General features: G+C 40.9%; 1 protein-coding gene and 1 pseudogene across 1 annotated transcript; both read left to right on the top strand.

Moving 5' to 3' along the window:
- Positions 1-20,214, top strand: part of LOC101394591 (ret finger protein-like 4A pseudogene) — a 102,217-nt pseudogene that overhangs the window by 39,743 nt on the left and 42,260 nt on the right.
- LOC147912706 (vomeronasal type-1 receptor 4-like) lies at positions 17,373-18,317 on the top strand. Its single transcript, XM_087422301.1, has one exon. It carries the CDS (start codon positions 17,373-17,375, stop codon positions 18,315-18,317), a length of 945 nt encoding a protein of 314 aa, XP_087278427.1.

The raw sequence follows: 20,214 nt of genomic DNA, 5'->3' as shown, positions 1-20,214 counted from the left end.
TTTAATTCTTTTTTCTTTTATTGATTCAGCTTGGGTGATTTCTTCTAGTCTTTTGTCCAGCTCACAGATCCATTCTTCTGTATCCTCTACACTGTTTTTAAGTCCCCTTAGTGAATTTTTCATTTCCAGTATTGTATTCTTCATTTCTGATTTGTTCTTTTTTATATCTTCCGTTTCTTTGTTGACATTCTCACTGAGTTTATCCATTCTTGTCCCAAGATCAGTGAGCATCCTTAACACTCTTTGTTTGAACTCTCTGTCAGGTAGGTTGCTCATTTCTGTTTCGCTTAGTTCCTTTTCTGGGGTTTTGTCCTGTTCCCTTACTTGGAATGTATTCCTTTGCCTCCTCATTTTGCCTCTTTCCCTGTGCTTGTGTCTATGTATTACGTAGGTCGGCTATGTCTCCTGCCCTCAGAGAGGTGACCTTATATACGTGATGCCGTAGGAGGCCTGGCAGTGTGCTTCTCTCTCCTCTACAGTTGCAAATGTTCCAGGAATGACCCCTGTGTGGGCTACGTGTGTCCTTCTGTTGCAGTGGGGTTGTTCTTCCTGTAGGTGCCCAGGGAGGCTGAGCTATGCCCCTGGCCAGCTGTTGTAATGCTCAGCTGCTTGTAGTTGTTGTGGGCCCTTCAGTCTCTTTATTGGGTGTGTGGTGTCCAAGCACAGTTGGCTTCAAGATCTAACAGAACATTCCTGTTACCCTATTTCTATTAAGTGTGTAGGCTCCCAGCATGGCAGGTTGTTAGGCTCAGAGGCTTACAGTTGCTATAAGCCTCTAGCCTTTAGGTCCCTTGTCAACTCTGAGGATTGTAACCGGGTGGGGCTGGTTTCAGGCATGGGAGCACCCAATTGTTTCAGGCTTTGGAAGGTGGGACCAACCCCCCTGTCACTCTTTGAGAAACACAAGTCTTCTTCAGCTGACAAGCCCCACCACCTACAAGTCTACACACAATCAACACAGTCCTGTCCCGTGCATGCGCCCTGACCTCCTAAAGTGGACCCAGTCTCTCCAATGTGGGAACCCCACACTCTCCACCACTGCCCCACATTCTCCACCCACTCCTTACACACAGCCTGCCCTACAGAGGCAGACCCAGTCACCAGGCTATGGAGAATCCAGCAAGCTCCATTCGCAGCCCCACAAGTTGACCAAGGGCTTGTTGTTGGGTTGGGCCAGCCCCTAGGGTAGGCTGCCTGCCCTGGCTGAGCTGGATTAAATCGGTGCTCTAGCGGGTGGGGCAGACCCTGGGCTAGCAGGCCCCAGGGAGGACTCCAACGGTGGCTGCTGGCGTCTGTGTCACCACGCCCACACCAGGTCACAACAATGGCCGCCGCCAATGTCCCAGTCCCTGGAGAAGTCTCACCTCTCACCGAGATGAACTCAGAGCCTATCAGGTGAGTCTCTTTTCCCCAAAGCATTGTGCACCTTTCTTTCTGCTGATTTTAGGTTTCTGAAATGGGTGAGTCTGTACATGGGCCCTTTAAGAGCTGGTTTTAATTTCTTTGTTCATCAGCTTTTCTGGGGGTACTCCCCAGTGTTTTAGTAGCAGGCAAGGTCAGATATTATGCCACTGGTCTCGATTGTGCTGGGTCCAAAAAATGCGTGTAGTGGGCACACTCCCCAGCTCAGGGCCCCACTCCTTCAGGGAGGGCTGTGTACCTTCGGGCTGCTACCTGTTGGCCGTCTCACAGTCTTTATGAGCTCCCTAATTACTTATGGAGCTCAATTATTTAGACATGTTAACACAGAGTCTGGCCCTCAATAGTTAACCTGCTCATTATTAAACATTTTTTAATGAAAGAAAGAAGCAATACAAGATACATGGGGCATTATTACTTTTATAATATTTATCTTTCTTTTTTTCCTATGTAGTGTGTAATCATTCTTTCCCAAATCAACCACTTAACAACAAATCAGTATTACAAATGTTTTCTCCCCCATAAGTGTATGAAAAATGACATGATATTTTCAGGTATCTTGTGAGGAAATAAAAAATAGAGATAGAGGTTAATTGAGCCCATTATGGCCTGTGGTCTCTCAGAGGAACCACATCAGGCTCAATGGGCAGCTGTTGAAGCCCATTTCCAAAATCAAGGAATGGGAGCCCCAGCCAAGAGCTATTCTATGGGTGAACCAAGGATGCCATATTTCCAAGGTAAGAGATCTGTAAAACCTGACCCTTTCCACTAAGAGCCCAGGGAAAAGCTACTGTGCAATCAACTCTCTGTTCACTATGGAAACTAAATGAATTCTGGCACTAACATTTTTGTGCTCCTCCAGAATCTGTTCTTCTTAGCCCAGATGACACATAATATCATCTAATGATCTTTAACAAAAAGTACTGCTGTCTAGATCATGACTTAGACCAGAATTCTCAAAACATAGAGTAGGTTAGAATTACCTAAAGATCTTGTTAAAATGCACATGCTGAACTGAGAGATTTCAGGGCTGGCTTGATGCTGTTGGTTTGGGGACCACACTTGGATTAAAAAGAACTTAGAGGATTAAACTTGATTTTCCCTGTGGCTGAGAGGCCCAGGAATCAAGTGTTAAAATTCCCCCAAGTAGTTCTAATGCCCCATGAGCGTGGGCGAGCAGTGACAAAATGATGTTATCCTTGGGTGTGGAGGAGGTGGATACCCAGTGCATGTGGGGTTGTTCCCATGGGTGTAGGACCAGTTGCAGACTCTGTAGACTCCCGGTGAAGCATGTGCTTCCCACAGGGGCCCAGTGCTGCACAAAATAAATCTGAGTCCATACCTCAGGATGAAAGGACACTTATGTGAACAGATTGTGGTCTGCCTGGGCAAATGATTATAGGGCAAAGTCCTGGACATCATGGACCTCTACCCTCCACCTACAAATATCTGACTTCTGCATGAATATGCACCACAATTACATTTGGTCCTAGTCATCTCTGAAATCCCTCATTTCTCATAAATGTTCCTCATTCCTTGAAAACGTTCACTCCTTTTCCTCTGTTCACTAGTTAAACATCTAATACAGATCAATCCCCTGATATAATATTTTATTAATGCCACAAAATCTACTTTTTGGAAAAAATTATTGTAAGTAACTGACACCAAAAGGCAGCCCCAAGAATGGGCTAGGGTGGGGCCGGCCTGGTGGCATAGCAGTTAAGTTCACATGCTCCACTTTGGTGGTCCTGGGTTCACTGGATCGGATCCTGGGCAAGTACCTACACACCGCTCTTCAAGCCATGCTGAGGCTGTGTCCCACACAGAGCATCTAAAGGATGTACAACTATGATGTACAACTATCTACTGCAGCTTTGGGGAGGAAAAAAAAGGAAAAAGGGAGGAAGATTAGCAACTGATGTTAGCTCAGGGCCAATCTTCCTCAAAAAAAAAAAAAAAGAATGGGCTGGGAGACCTAATTTGCTCTTCTCTTCTCCTTAACACAAGAATTCCTAACCCAAGAGATTAACATAAATGCAATTCTAGGCTGAAGGATATTTGGGGGACCTGTTAGAGGCAAAATCAAAGCACCAGGTTTGTCTTTTCCACAACTGGTGGAAAAGAACAGAATGTAAGCCTACTCTCCATCAGCTCAAAATAAAAAAAAATAGAAAATGCATGAGAGATACATCCTCCATGAACAAAAGTCAATGAAACTACAAACATGAGAAAAACTAACCTCCAAAATGTGAGAACATTCTAAAAGAAGTTATAAAGTAATTGAAGCTTATTAGATAAGACAAAGAAATAAATAAATAAAAATAAATATATATATATACACACACATACACATGGCACATTATTGTAGCTCCAAATCAATGGAGAAATGCAACGAAAAAAGGGCTTCTAATAAAACACGAGTCACCATTTATAGTTAGACTAGTGTGTTTTTCAGTTTGCCTTAATGAGGCAAAAGGACTTGAAAGCTAGGAATGAGCCTCTGCTTGGATATGAAATGATAAGAGTTCCAGAAAACAGCAGCCAAGGGTTACTGTGGAATGATTAAATGCAGGGCCGGCCTGGTGGCGCAAGCGGTTAAGTGCGCGTTCTCCACTGCAGTGGCCTGGGGTTCGCCGGTTCGGATCCCTGGCGCGCACTGACGCACTGCTTGGCAAGCCATGCTGTGGTGGCGTCCCATATAAGGTGGAGGAAGATGGGCACGGATGTTGGCCCGGGGCCAGTCTTCCTCAGTGAAAAAAAAAGAAGAGGATGTTGGCACAGGGCTGATCTTCCTCACCAAAAAAAAACAAGGCAATTGACAAAGAAACTTGGTTGTTTCTGCGACTCATAACATTTTAAGAAAACTAGAATTATGACTGATAATCAGACAGATCAGAATTTTAGGAATGTTACATATTTTTTAAGACATTTATATTAATAATATTTACCCAAGCAATATAAACTAAGAAGCTTATTGTCATTTATTTGACAATGCTTTGCATGCAATTTAACATATCAAATAAGCCTAATTAGTTTAATATTTCCCTCTTTATAGAAAGAGAGAACAAATTCTTTGAGATGTACTTGGGACCCACTGGAAATTCTCAAAGCAACTTTCAGGTCAAAAGTAGACTATATTTGGGATTTGATTTGGGGGGATGTTTGTCAGAAATAGCTAAAGGATCATAGTCACTGTGAAACAATGCTTAGTTATCCATTGAACTGAAATGACAACAGAAGATGTTAAAGGCAAACACAGAAAGTTAAAGAGTTTGAAAAGAAACTTAGCTCCTAATAGATAGAATACAGCTTTTCAAACATATGAAATTATTTTTGACAAAACATAGAATTTCTGCCTCTTAGGTAGACTTACTCAAAGGTAAAAAAAAAAAACTTTTATAATCTCTTTTCAAAAGCAGACTAAAAGTTCAAGAAAGTTATCCTCTTCAGAGAAACAAAACCATATTCTAATTTTGCACCAGCTTACTTTTGATATTATTTACGTAATTAAATTCATCTCAGTCTTAGCCAACTTGACCATCCACAAAACTCTTCTCAGGGTTCTTCTTCCACAAACCTATAACTTTCTCTTTTTTTACATTTAGAGTTTGTCTCATGCCTTCCATTCTTTTTAGCTCTCCTTTGGACAAAAACTATAATTTTTCCCCATAACCAGTTTTACTTTAGGACAAATTTACTTTTTTTTTTTTTAAAACAAAACAAACAAAAATATTTCCATTCCTTATACCTCCTTCTAAAAACATATGACTTACTTTCCTGTATACAGAGATGTTTCCCTTATTAATTTTAGTAGCTTTGATCACATATATTAATTAGAATTATTAACCCCTAGGAAAATTAATTTTTATCAAAAACTAAGAAGTAGGCAATTGTGAACTATCTTTTACATTAGCATTCTGTGGCTTGGCAAATTTATAACACTTTTCATAATTTCTAGAAACATGCTACTTTATAGTACAATCTTTAATAAAGCACAAGACATGTTTATTAATAGACTCAAACATTTTTAGTTTCTTTGTAATAAGAAGACAAATGTAGGCAAACAGACTTGTTTAGCAATTGTTTTTGTATTTTATCCTATTTGAAAATGATCTGGATATTCAATGAATGGCCCATCATTTAATTCAACATAGGGAAACTTCAAAGTTTCAAGTTACCAAAGAGAATTTGGAAGCTATTTTAAGTACACTTGTCATAATATATCATTATTGCTAAAAGTTTATCTATACTCTTATCTCATTTGCATCTATCTAAATAATTTGTTCCCATGCTTAGATTATTCATGAAATCTTCATCAGACACTAGAGAAATTTAGCTATCGTTCTATGTTATTATTTTTTCTGAAAAATTTGTAACAGAGATAATATGACTTACTTGACTAGTAAACCCAGGCTGCATCATCTCAGAAGTTAATAACTCTGAGGATATGCCTATTTTAATAAAACAAGCCAACTTAAATAAGCTTTTATTTCCCAAAGATTATTTTATATCATGTTAACTTGAAAAACATTTGGGTTAGTTTCTACTACATTTAGAAATAATTTATATAAGTGCTTACTTTAAGCCAATTAAATAGAGCTCTTAATTTTGGCCATACCATTCAGAGGGAGAAAAATATCTCACATTTACAATATTTATGAACACAAAAGCAGACAGAGACCCTATAGCTTCTGTTAAATTTTTGCTATAAATCAGGTACAATACAAAACTTGCAAGTTTATAAAAGAATAGTTGGATCTAAATTTTATTTCAACAATTGGAAAGAGTTAAGTTCACCTGCTAAACCTTTTTACTAATATTTGTAGATGGGACATTTAAGATCCTTTTTTGGTCAAATGTCTAAATATTTCTTCTCTTTTTTTATAAGATAAAGATAGTTGTTTTAAATTTATCAAATGCTTGGGTTGTAGCCTGAATGATATCACAAACCTGATCCACTGATCCAACTACATTTTCTTTAATTTGCTTCTTTATATCAGGGAGATTTTTAACTAAGAGGTAAATCAAAAGATTTTTATGTTCTAAAACTTCAGGACAATGTACCACACCTTTAAAAAGCCAGTACAAGGTGTTTAACAAAGGCTCTCTTTCTGAGTGCACAATTCAACCCTAGACCAATTCACCCTGGGGGGTTCCATTTTCTTTTCTATTAGTACAGCCCTTGAATATCAGCCTCTAGCTTCCATCTTACACTGTGTGGTTCAGGCAACTCTACTGACTCCACTTTAGCATATCTAATTGACATTGCCTGAAGGGCGGATTTCTATGTCCTCTATTTTATGATATCAGGCAGGGGAAACATTCCCCAGTGAGACACAAATTCCATTCCCACAATACAATCAGGCAAAAGAGATGCAATCACTTGATGCAAAGTCCACGTAAAGATACCAATTCTTCTACAAAATTTTATCTTAATTTCATCAACTCATACCTCTAATCACAGCTTCCATTAGGACCCCACCAACAAATCTCAGTCTTATATAATATTGGGTCGGAAAAGCGTTCCCAGCCAGACATAACATTTATTTCCAAAAAACACTCAGGCAAAGTTGGCATATCCTCTTCATATACTATTAGCTCAAATATTCCAACCTTTATAATCTCATCAACCCTTACAATTTTACCTTTTCTCCATGTAATGATAGCCTGAGTCAGGGTCCCACCAATGGGTTTTGGTAACACAGCTCCTGGGATTCTTGCATCAAGGAGTCTCAGAAACATCTCTTCTCCATCTCCTGGTTATTTTACCCATTTCTGTGCAGCAGGCATTAAGTACCCAGTGAGAGGTCAAGCCAAGGGACCCTGGCAATCTTGTCAATCTTTGACTTGATTAACCAGCCTAACTGTTGCCCCAAGAGATTGTTGGCCAGGTTTGTCATTGTGATCTCTGCCTTCCAGCTTTTTAAATTTCTCCAAACTAGATAAATAGAGTGGACATCTTCCTGGTCCTTTAATGTCGGGAGTCAGTAGAGGGGTCCTTTTAGCCTGCCCAATCTTAGCCAGTGCTATATTAAAATCTTGGTTTTAACCCCATTAATGTCTTTTTTATTCATCTCATTTTTTAAAAAAATTGTAAAGATTTCCAAGCTGCTGGGATGAGTCCTGTGACTCTTCACCTACTGATTCCTCTTTGTTTCCCCCTCCTTTTTAATATTTGCTTATTTACCTGATTTCCTAAAAACCCTTTTAAAAAATTCCACCTTGTTGAAAAGAGTCCCTTGCCCCAACTCAGCTAGTTTGATTCTTTTGTTAATTAACTTAATGCTTTTATTAGCATCTATAAGACCATGAGAGAAATCTGAGACTCCAAATTTGATTAAGTTCTTGAGACTAGTCATTATTGCTTTGTATTTTCTTTTAATTTGATCTTTTCATAGGTACCAATAAAACAGCTGTTTGTGATGAGAGCTCTCTAAAAAGTTTTTCAATTTAGAAGTTTTTCCAGTTTAAGAGATCCATCATCTGGCCATTGATAAGCAAGATTTTAATAATGAGTGAAACCAATAAGATTTTTATTGCTTAGCCATGGATATAAGAGATGTCCCCAAAAGAAAGTATAAAAGAAGCAGCCTTCACAAGATCCAGAAAGTTCACGCCCAAAAATAGTCTAAGAAAGCAAAGGCCTTCCTTGCACAGGCAGTAAGGATGGTGTAGTTAAAACAGTGTCTCTAGTATCCCATAGGAACTTGAGATGCCTCCAGTCACAAACCTGCTATACCGTGACAATAGGCAGATGCTACTGGAATGGGATCTATCCAGCACTAACAAGCAACAAGGTTGAGTTGACAAAGGCCCCTTATGGACTGGGACTCTTTATGACAAACCCCTCTGAAAGATGACACTTCCCCACAAAAAGAGTGCATCTCAGAACCCCAGTCTCTTCAACTGGCCATCAAGATGCACACCCGTAAGTGCGTCCTCCTGATGGCTGAGACCAGAAAAGTTGCAAAGCCAAGCTCTCAAGATATAGAATAAGACAAAAGAAAAAAAAAACTCATCTTATATGCACATTAACAACTTTAGCTAAGCCTTGGGTCTCTTGGAGCCAAACTAGTACCTTAGAAGGATGTACCATGGTGTTAGGGTTGTGTGTTGTTTTACAGAGTACCTCATTGAATGGAAATTTCTTTGAGGATGGCGGGTAACCTGTGTCATCTACGCCATTCAGTCACCAAGTTACTCTATCTTGAGGTGGCGTTACCTCACAAAATGGGGGTTCTCTTGCCCAATGCACATTAAAAAACGCCAATTATTACAGCGTCAGCTTTTGGGAAAAGAAATGTATCTTTATTTTGTAAGATCGATCTGAAAGGAAACAGGGGCCATGTGCCTTCAGATCTGTCTCCCCACTTCAGATTTAGGGTGAAATTTAAGAGGTTAAAGAGAATAGGCTAGCATGTGGAAACACTGGCAGGACAGGCTTGATAGGTGGGCTTTAAGCATATGGTAAGGTTCTAAACATTTATGGTAAGCTTCTAAACATTTATGGTAAGCTTCTCAATGTTTATAGTAAGGTGAGGAAGAGATTTTTAACACTAGATCTTCCTGTGTGATAGACTACTTGCTTGTGATGGGTGTCTGGTTTTCAAGTTCTGGTCGTGCCCTGATACTTTAGTTAAATGGGGAGGAGAATCTTTGGTTCTGTGGTCATTTTGGGTCAATATTTCTTCTTCTGAACATGCTTTGAAAATTTTCTGAAAGACAACTCTTAATCAGTCTGTTAATAAGAGATGTGGTCTGTCAAAAATGGCTCTAGTGGGCTTGTGGTTACAGGCGCAAGAGCCATAATGGCTCTTAAATGATGTACTCCTGCCCAACAATTTTGTGATTTTTTTGGTTTCTGAGATGTCCCTTAGCAATAGGTTTTACCTCATATACATATTAACCCACAGCAAATTTATTGTGGGGCTGGACAGGACAATAGGCTTTTAGGGCCTATGCCTGCATCCTGCCCTATGGTTTTTCCTTTTTATCATGAGCTACACAAAGGATGGATACAAAGCAAAACAGTGACCATCTCTGTGAGGTGAAGAATAAATGAAATTAAAAAAAAGTACTCAAACCAAATTTCCGAGAATAGCTGAGTCCAAGGAAGTGGTCTCAGAAATATTTTCTCCTGCTGATCTAAATTTAGAAAAGGAAAAAACTCACCACTCTTGATTCCACTGGACCCTGCAGACAGAGACCTAGGAGATCTACATGGGAAGAACACTTCCCTCCTGTCAGCTCTTGTCAGACGTCCAGCATCTTTCAACTGCAGTAGTCCCGGAGGTAGCAGTGTTCGATGAGTTGAGTTTTCTCTCATCCTTGTCACAAACGGTAGGGGAAGAATAAACATTCCTTCACCATCTAGGTTCTTCTGGATGGTCTAAGAATTAAATGGAAAAGAAAGAGAATGACAAGATAAAATGAAACAGGTTTAATAACATGTATACATGAGAGAAACCCAGGAAAACTGAGTAACTTGCCATAGTGGCCAAAGCCATAACCTGAATACCATCTTCAGCTAAAGACAAAGGAGGAAGTTGGGGGTAGTGATTTTGGAATTCAAAAGAGGAGGAAGGCGATTCCCATGAAGATGTAAAATCAAATTTTTGGTAAACAAGTGTTTGCCAAGCCTTACAAAGATAATGTGACGTGGGGAGGACTTTGATCAAATGGACCTTGCTAGGTTCCTCCCTGTCCATCACATCTTGTTCAAATGTTACTATAGTTATCAATGGTGATAGCTCCTTCCCAGGACAGGACTTCTATCTTAAATTCTTTTAGGCGGTTAGGGGGCAGGTCAAAGTTTCTTTCTGAGTCTTTTCTTTAAAAAAATATCAAGCCAAAAGACACATTCTGGGGTCGAGCATTCTGACCCTCACGGTGTGAAAATCTATGGAGCTGTTTTGGAAAAGTGAAAGAGCATGAAGGAAAATGCCCCATGGATAACATAGTGAAGAGAGCCCCTGAAGCACTTTGGAGTGTCCCTTTCACCCCCAATTAGGACTTTAATTCTGAACTTCTTCTCCCACAGGGAACATAGAACACTTTCTCCGCCTTCTGCTCAGCTGCTCATGGAGATCTTCTCAATAATCGTCAAGAGTTGTCCCTAATCACCAGAAGTGGCTGAGGGTGATTTGCACAGGGGATAAGATTTGTCCTCACTGGAGATGCCCTAGAGTCTTCATGCAGACAGTGTCACCCATACTGCAGATGACGTGATAATGGCACCTCTATGGGGACACCAAGTCCAGGAACTCTGTCTCTATAACTGTGGCCCATCCTAATTGACACTTCCCTGCACAGAGCTCCAGAGCAAAGACCAACAAGGTAAGTGCTTCCTTTGTTCAATTTCAGGGCAGAGAACAGCAGGGAAGGGTCTCCACCAGGAGAGGAAATCAGAGCTGTGGTTGTGCACTAACATTGGGCAGGACAGGTGCTGACCCTTCCTTGTCCAGAGCTGCCCACTCACACCCTGGCTGGGCAGGTGGAAGGTGGGAATATGTTGGGGTGTGTTTCAGAGAGGGACTAGTGTCATGGAGTTTGCTGCAAATCCCTGTGCCCTGGAGTCCCTGACAATGAGAGAAAGAGGGACGGTTCCCCTTGGAATCTGTGCCGAGCCTTGTATGGCCAGAGCCACTGAGCTCCTCAACCATGTACACAAGAGTCTACTCATTTCTCAGACCTAACAGACCGGGGTTGGGTGTGAATACAGGAGGACAAATTGGTGTGCAGAGATTGAGTTGTGACTTAAAGATCCTGAAACATGAAATAAGATCTGATGACAGACACATACAATAGGTACAAACAGAAATCCACAGAGGGAAATAGTCTGTGCTCTAATGACACACATTTTTCCTTTTACAAATCCCACTTCAGGAAGATGCAGTCATCTCAGTAATTTCAGTGTCACTCTTCTGTGTGTCATTTGTGTTATGTATGTAAGTGTGGCTCAGAATTTTAACTCTCTTGTTGAATGGGAAAAAGCCTCTCTGTCCTTCCTTGGCCTGAGACAGGAGAAGGGAGAAAAAAGAATTTGTAGTGAGATGAAGTCCAGTTAACTTTAAAGTCTGCCAAAATGGTGTGGATGTTGGAAAATAAGCAAGGTACACTTTTTTAATTTCGGGTCAGGAATTAGAACAAAACCCTCTGTAGTAATTCGAAGGTGCATTTTATATTTGGAAACACTGTGAAATGTAACTTGGGCCATTCTACGGTCTGAATGTTTGTGTCCCCTCAAAATTCATATACTGAAATTGTAAACCCCAAAGATGATAGTATTAGGAGGTGGGCCCTCGGAAGGAGCTGAGGTCACGAGAATGAAGCCCTCTTAAATGAGATTAGTGCTTGAAAGAGGCTTCAGAGAGATCTCTAGCCTCTTTCCACCACGTGAGGGCACAGCAAGAAGGTGCCAGTTATGAACTATGAAGAGAGCTCTCACCAGAAGGCAACCAGGCTGGAGCTTTGATCTTGGACTTAACCTCCAGAACTGTGGGCAATAAATTTCTGTTGTTTATAAGCCATCCAGTCAGTGATATCTTTCTATACCAGCCAGAATGGACTAAGACAGGCCAATATTGAAACTGTGTCCAAAAGTGGTAGTGATGGCTAAGACCAAGACAACATCAGAGGCAATTTCTGAGAAAAGGTTTAGCGATTCTACACTGGAAACAAAGTCTTTCCACCTTCCCCAACTCTCGTGTATCCCTCCATACAGGGCCTTTTCCCCACTCTTCGTCCAATGCCCTCAGAACACGATGAGCTCTGTTAGCTGGGCTTTCTCCTTCTTTCCTAGGAGCTCTACAAAGCAGCTCTGATTTCTGTGCTGCCCCGTGCTGAGTGACACACTCTTCTGCCAATTCAACATCAAAATTAATTCAGGCTGTTTCCCCTGTATTGCCTGCCTTCTCAATCACAGCAAATACAAAACCCCAGAAGACACAAGGAAGCCAGTGGAGCAAAATGTGCTCAGGCACAAGAGAGACACAGCTGCCTTTCAATTTTGTATAGTGAAAGCAGAACTGTGTCATCAGAAAAGTGGTTGGAAAATAGGGCTTCAGGGTTCTCTCTCTACTTTTGTTCGAGAATAGTTTACACCAGCTTATCCAAACACATGGAAAGTGACCCATTCTTGCAGGTTCCTCCATGCCGGTGGGCAAAGAGAGGTTCCTGAGGGGCAGCAGACACAGATTCCTCTGACGGTACAGGACACCATCTGTGGTTTGATTTCTGACTCTGGCTGTGGTGGTAGCCCTGTGCATAACTGTATGGGGCTGGTAGTCATCCTCCATGTGGGGGCATTGTGTCCTTCTGTATTCTGCTGGTGACTGTTGGTATAAGGGAGGCACCTCACTTGTAGGGTTGCTCTATGTTGTGCCTCACAGAATGTACAACCAGCAGGTCTGACCACATCACCCACCTCAGTAAACCCTCAGCACCATTTGAAGGACTCCATGAGCCATGTTTGTGGGAGGAGCAGTGCAAGGGGATGAGGGGACCTACAGGCACTAGGAGCCACTGCAGGTGTGATTTAGGGAGCACTGGGTGGGGCTCCAGGGAGATCATATGAGGATCAATGGGCATGCAGTCAGATACGCTCTTTTGCCAATAAACATCGTTCACTGGGGCTAGAGTGAAACATCACACAGGAGAACCATGGACTTGTAAAGATAACTGTAACTCAAAGGAGAGATGTGGATAATTACAATTTCTGTTTAGACTCTTGTATAGTACAGATTTATCAAAGGAACTGTAAGGAGGGATAGCTGTGTGAAATCAAGGATAGGATGGAACATACATATAAGCAGACATAAGCATATAAATGTACATATACACTGTTGCTGCTATTATCTTGAATAAATTTATGTCTAGGATTAAAAATAAGGATAATAAATATTATTATTTTACCTTCATCTATTCCTTCTCTGAAGCTCTTCCATTTTCTTTGTAGATCTCAGTGTCTGATCTATATCATTTTCCTTCTCCCTAAAGAACTTCTTTTAACATTTCTTGCAAGGCAGGTCTACTGGCAGATTCCCTCAATTTTCCTTTGTCTGAGAGAGTCTATTTCTTCTTCACTTTTGAAGGATAATAGCACAGTATATAGAATTCTAGGTTGGTGGGTTTTTTCTCTCAACACTTTATTTCACTCCATTTTCTTCCTTTCTTGCATGAGTTTTGAGGGGTAGTCAGAAGTGATTCTTAAAATTAAGTGTTTGCTAATCTATTTTGATAGAGGACTGCAATTTTTCTGATGTTGTCGACCTATTTTCCTCCTTGTTCAAAACTTTGAATCCCCTTTCTCTTTTTCTCCTCAGGCAAGAGGGCCTTCTTGAGCACTTCTTGTAGTAGGGGTCTTGTGGCAATGAACTGCCTTAGCTTTTGTTTATCTTGGATAGTCACCATTTCTCCATCATATCTGAAGGATATTTTTGCTAGATAGAGTATTCTTGGCTGAAAGTTTTTGTCTTTCAGGATTTTGAATATATCATTCCAGTCTCTCCTAGCCTGTAAAGTTTCTGTCGAGAAATCAGCTGAGAGCCTGATAGGAAATCCTTTGTATGTTATTATTATTTTTTTTTATCTAGCTGCCCTTAATATGTTTTCTTTGTTGTTGACTTTTGCTAGCTTTACTACTATATGCCTTGGAGAGGGTCTTTTCGTGTTGATATATTTAGGAGATCTATTTATTTCATTCAATGGTATTTCCAGCTCCTTCCCCAGGTTTGGGAAGTTGTCAGATATTATTTCTTTGAACAAGTTCTCTGCTCCTTTTTCCCTCTCTTCTCCCTCTGGAATACCTATAATCCTTATGTTGGATTTCCTAATTGAGTCGGATATTTCTCAGTGAGTTTCTTCATTTCTTTTTCGTATTAGTTCTCTTTCTTCCTCCATCTGGAGCATTTCTGCATTGCTGTCATCAATCTTGCTAATTCTTTCCTCCATATTGTCAGCCCTGATGCTTAAGGCTTCCAGATTTGTCTTTATCTCCTCTATTGTATTTTTCATCTCTAAGATATCTGATTCGTTTTCTTTATAGTTTCAATCTCTTTTGTGAAGAAACTCCTGATTTCATAGAATTGTCTATCTGTGTTTTCTTGTATTTCATTAAGCTTTTTTATGATGGCTATTTTGAATTCTCTGTCATTAAGGTTATACATTTCTGTGCTTTCTGGGTTGACTTCTAGGTGCTTGTCATTTTCCTTTTGGTCTGGAGATTTAATAGATTTTTGCATGGTGCCTGTCGGTGTTGGCTTATTTTTCCTCATAGTGAAAATATATGGTTGGAGTTTCCTCTTGCCGCCACTGGGTAGGGGTCAAGGGCTGTGTATTCTAACCAGTCTTGATCCACAGGTGCTCTGGTTGGCCCCTGGCTGAGCTGAGGCATGGCTGAGCTGAAGCATGGCTAATCTGAAGAGCAGCTGAGTGGAGGCTGCTGGGGGTGAAGTGTAGGAACATCTGGGACTGGAGCGCAGCTAAGCTGAAGCAGCTTGGACTCGGGTGTGAGCGGTTGAAGCAGCTACAGCTGAAGTGCAGCTGGGCTGAAGAAGCAGGAGCTGGAGTGCCACTGGGCTGAAGTAGCTGGCACCAAGTCAGCTGGAACCTGAGCACTGCCAAGCCAAAGCAGCTGGAGCTGGGGGGTGGTCGAGTTGATGCAGCTGAGGCCTGGGCACAGTCCAGCCAAAGGAGCTGGGGCCATGGCACGGTGGAGCCAGGGCAGCTGGGACCACATCATGATCCAGCTGGAGCAGCTGGGCCTATGGTGCAGTGGGGCCTGAGCTGCTGCCACCTCTGATGTGAGGGTGTGGGCACACCGTGCCGCTAGTGGTGCACAGGCGCCTGCAGGCCACTGCCTCTGGGGACAGGACTGAGCTGAAGCGCCACTATGCTGAAGTGCCGGGCAGGCAGGGTGTGGGAGGGGCAGAAGTGATTCTTAAATTTGTCCCTCTGTAATTAAATTAGGGTTTTTCCTCAGGCTTCTTTCAGGATTTTCTCTTTTTATTGGATTATCCATAGGTTAAAAATTACATGCCAAGATACAGTTTTGTTGTTGTTGTAGTTTTTTTCCGTTTATCTTTCTCCATGTTCTCTGAGCTTCCGGGGTCTGTGGTTTGTTGTCAGATATTAATTTGGAAAAATTCTCAGTCATTATTATTTCATTTGTGTCTTTGGTTCCTTTCTCTCTTCTCCTTCTGTTATTCCAATTATACATATTTCACATATTTTTTAAATGTCTCACAGTCCTTGTCTACCCTGTTCTGTTTTTTGAGTTTGCTCTTCATTTTTTGGATATTTCTACTGAGATATGCTGAAGCTCAGAGATTCTTTCCTCATCCATGTCCAATCTACTAATAAGCCCATTAAAGGCATTCTTCATCTCTGTTACAGTGTTTTTGATGTCTAGCATTTCCTTTTGGTTGTTTCTTAGGATTTCTGTCTCACTGCTCATGTTGCCAGTCTATTCTGCCATGCTGTCTACTCCATCCACTAGAGCCCTGATCATATTAATCATAGTTGTACTATTTCCATGTCTGATAATTTCAACACCCCTGACATTTCTGGATCTGATGTTTGCTCTGTCTCTTCAAGTTGTGTTTTTGCCTTTTAGTGTGTCTTGTAATGTTTTCTCAATAGCTAGACATGATGCCTTTAGTAATGTGGCGAGGTGAGGAGAGAGGGGAAGCATCATATAGTCCTAGGATTAGGGCTCAGTCTTATGCTGACCCTCTGCCTCTGGACTACAGGCTTTGCAAGTGTCTCTCAGGTTATTTTGCCCCACATTAGGTGGGACATGGTGACTCAAGTGGCCTGGAGTTGGGTATTTCACTTCCTCAGGTCAGTTGGGCTCTGACAATACCCCAGCAGGGTAGGATCCAGTTAACTCCTTTCTCCTGAGGGCAGACCTTTTTCAGAAGAACGCAGTGCTCTGGTGTGTTTCAGAATGGTTTATTTTCCCCTCCCCCGTGCTGCAAGCACAAGGGGATATTCCCGTGATATTTACTGAGAGAACTTGGTGGAGGTCCTGTGGGTAAAACCCACAAATGTGTGGAGATCACCCTATAACTTGGTTTACCTGGAATATCTAACTCTCAGCCTGTCCATAATGACCTCCAGCCATCGTTGATTAGAGAGCAGGTTTTCCCACCTCAAGCCTCATTCCCCACTGCTATCTGCTCATGGGTCTCTGCTTCAGTGAGCCTGGATTCCCTCTATTCTCCTGCTTCTCTCTCCAGTCTCAGAGGCTGTGATGTCCCCTGTGTCCTCACTTCTCTTACAAATCCAAGAATTTTCACTCTATTCAGTTTTTCCCTGTTGTTAGGATGGAACAGTGACTTCCAAGCTCCTTATCTGAAAAATTGGAAACTAGAAGTCCACAATTGACATTTTAACTCTGTAACTCTGATGAATTATGAGTCCTTAAATGTGTACAACTGATTCTCTTGAAACTCTATTAAAATTAGTTAGAGAATCTTTTAATCTCAACAATATTTCTGCATTTTCCATGTCATTTTCTTAAGTTAATACATTCTTATAATTGGCAGGAGAACCATGAATTTTAAGCGGGGGTACAGCACTTTCTTGTCTTTGTCTCCTCTCACTTACTCATATACTCAGTACATATTATTTATCACCTATTCTGTTTCAACTGTATTGTTGAACAAGACAGACATGGTTCCTAAGTTCATGGGCCTTACATTCTGCTGGAGAATAAGAATATAAAAAATCAATAGAAATAAAAACAAAATAATAATGGTGAAATTTTATAACTATAATTTTATAGTGTCAGTTTTATGTTCTCCAGGTTGAGCCCCTTCCATTGAGTGTGACAGCATCTCCCTTCCCAGAAGAAAGTGTGACAACCTTTTCCCAATGTTTGTTATGTAAGAAGACTGCTGATGTGATCACCGTCATAACCTTTGGCTCCAGGCCCCTCTGAAGACAATTGTATGTCTTTTCAGAAAGATGTCCTAAGAACCATGGGGGAAGTGGCTGTGAAAACCACCTTTCTTTTACAGGTGGTGTTTGGAACTCTGGCCAATATCATTCTTTTCTTCTATAATGTCTCTCAAATCTTGCTTGACCACAGGCAGAGACTCACACACACGATTCTCACCCACATTTCCGTGGCCAATGTCTTGGCTCTTCTCTCCTCTGGGATTCCCCAAACAATAGCAGCTTTTGTTTTGAGGAACCCTTTGTCTAGTCTCGGGTGTAAATTTGCATATTATATGCACAGAGTAGCTCGCCACACCACCCTGTGCTCCACCTGTGTCCTGAGCACCTATCAGTTCTTCACACTCATCCCTGGGAGAGTGGAGTGGATGACACTCAGAGGAAGAGTTCCTAAGGTCGTTGGTCCTTCCTGTTGTACCTGCTGGATATTCAGTTTCTTAATACATGCCTTTATTCATGTAAAAGTCACTAGTTCACAGGACACAGAAAATGATACTGACTTCCAAGGGAAGTGGTTCTGTCCATCCTCAAATTTCACTTCACGCATGATCATCTTGTTGTCCATCTCTGATGCCGTGTTTATTGGCCTCATGGTCTGGTCGGGTGGTTCCATGGTGCTTCTCCTGCACAGACACCACCAGAGAGTGCAGCATATTCACACCCCCAATGGCTACCACAAATGCCCACCAGAGACCAGAGCCGCCCACACCATCCTGATGCTGGTGGTCACTTTTGTCATCCCTTACACGCTGAATTCCATTTTTATTTTTTACATGACTGCCTTTTTAGATTCTCGTCTATGGTTGATGCAGATCTCTCGTATTTTGGCTTTGTGTTTCCCCACTGTTAGCCCCTTACTGCTGATCCTTAGGGATCCTAAAGCTCCTAGTTTCTGCTCTAGAATTCTTGAAATCGCTGTTGAAAGGGTAAATATATAGAAGTCAGCTTCTACAACATCCATGATTGCTATATTTAGTAATCATTTACCAGTTATGCATCTTCATAAACTTTCTTATCGTTATAAAATATACAAAACATCATTTTTTCATTTTAAACATTTGTAAAGTTAAAATCGAGTAGCATTAAACACATTCACAATGTTGTGCAACAATTACCACCCACTGTACCCCACACTTTTTCATCATCCCCAATGAAAATTCGGTGCCCAGGAAAAGAATAAACCCACTTCCTCTCTCTTCCCAGCCCAGGACATCCTCTATTCTACTTTCAGTCTCTATGAATTTGCCTGTTTTTGGTACTTCATGTAAGTGGAATCATTTGGTATTTGTCCTCCTGTGTTGGCCTTAACTCACAAAGCATAACATTTTCTGTTAACCTATGTTGTAGCATGTATCAAAATTTCATTCATTTTTATGTAAGAAATCTATTCAATTCTATGTGTATACAACATTTTGTTTATTCATCTGTCTGTTGATGGATACTTGGATTGTTTCCACCTTGTGATAATTGGCTATTGTGGTAATGTTGCTATGAACATTGATTGTACAAACATCTGTGAAGTCCCTGCTTTTAATTCATTTGGACATTTACCTAGGAGTGAAATTGCTGTGCCATATGTTAGATCTGTGTTTAACCTTCGGAGAAATCACCAAACAGTTTTCCACAGTTGTTGCATCTTTTACATTCCCACCAGCAATGTACAAGTGTTCCAGTTTCCCCACATCCTTGCCAAAACTTATTTTCCATTTTTGGATTAGTGTATATCCATGTTAGTAGGTGTGAAGTGGGATCTCTTGGCTTGGTTTTCTTTCAGAGGATGCCCTATTCAACTTCTGAAAAGGAAGTCTTGGTTTGGACTTCATTGTGACAGTCTTGGTTTCAGGGACGCCTGACATTTTCACGATTTGGTTCTAGCTGCAGCATAAACGTACTTTTGATTGGCCATGTCTAAATTTGGAAACAATGGGAAAGGCTAATTCAATCCCTACCTGTAGCCCCATAGGCTACATTCTCTAAAATTGGGCAATTTTTAGCTGTGAGCCCATGAAAAAGGAAAAAGATGATATTCATTTGTAACACTGCATGGCCACAATATTCTTCAGACTCTGGAGAAAATGGTCAGATGATGGATCCTTAAACTGTAAAAATGTCTAACTTGGAAAAATTTTTAGACAGCTCTCATAATCACCAATCTTAATAACTTAATCAAATTTGGGGTCTCATCTTCCTATTATAGTCTTACAGATGCTAATGAAAACATTAAGTTAATTAACAAAAGAATGAAAAAACCAGAGGGGAAAATTGAGAGACTCTTCTCAACAAGGTGGAAATTTTCAAAAGGATTTTTAGGAAATAAGATAAATAAGGCAAATATTGAAAGAGAGGACATTAATAGAAAAGATAATGAAAGCTCCATTCCCCAGGGTAAATTGGTCTGGAGTTGAATTGTATGCTTGGAAAGAGGACCTTTATTAAACACTTTGTGCAGACTTTTTTTAAAGGTGTGATACATTGTCCTGAAGTTTTAGAACATAAAAATATTTCGAGTCACCTCTTAAGTTAAAAATCTCCCTGATGTAAAGAGGTAATTGGAAAAATATAGCAAGAAGGGTAGGTCAACCTCTTTGATCATTCAGACTGTAATCCAGTTCTTTGGGGAACTGAACCATCTTTGTCTTGCAAATCTCTGCAGGGCCAGAGGTGTGGCTCCCCAAAGGCACTTAAAAGTTCACTTGCCCTTTTTTCAATCCCAAAGCCTCTCCTGTTCCTCTCAAAATGCTCATAGATACTGGGATGTTAGAAACTGATAAGACCAATATGTCCCAGAAACTCCATCTTGGAGAAAACTTGAGTGCTTTCTCTATGCCATTGTGA

This window comes from Ceratotherium simum, chromosome 33 (genome assembly GCF_057802395.1).
Source record: "Ceratotherium simum simum isolate JZ-2026a chromosome 33, ASM5780239v1, whole genome shotgun sequence".
NCBI classification, from domain to species: Eukaryota; Metazoa; Chordata; class Mammalia; order Perissodactyla; family Rhinocerotidae; genus Ceratotherium; species Ceratotherium simum.
Note: the sequence above shows the minus strand (reverse complement) of the source record. Positions and strands in the feature narration are given on the sequence as shown.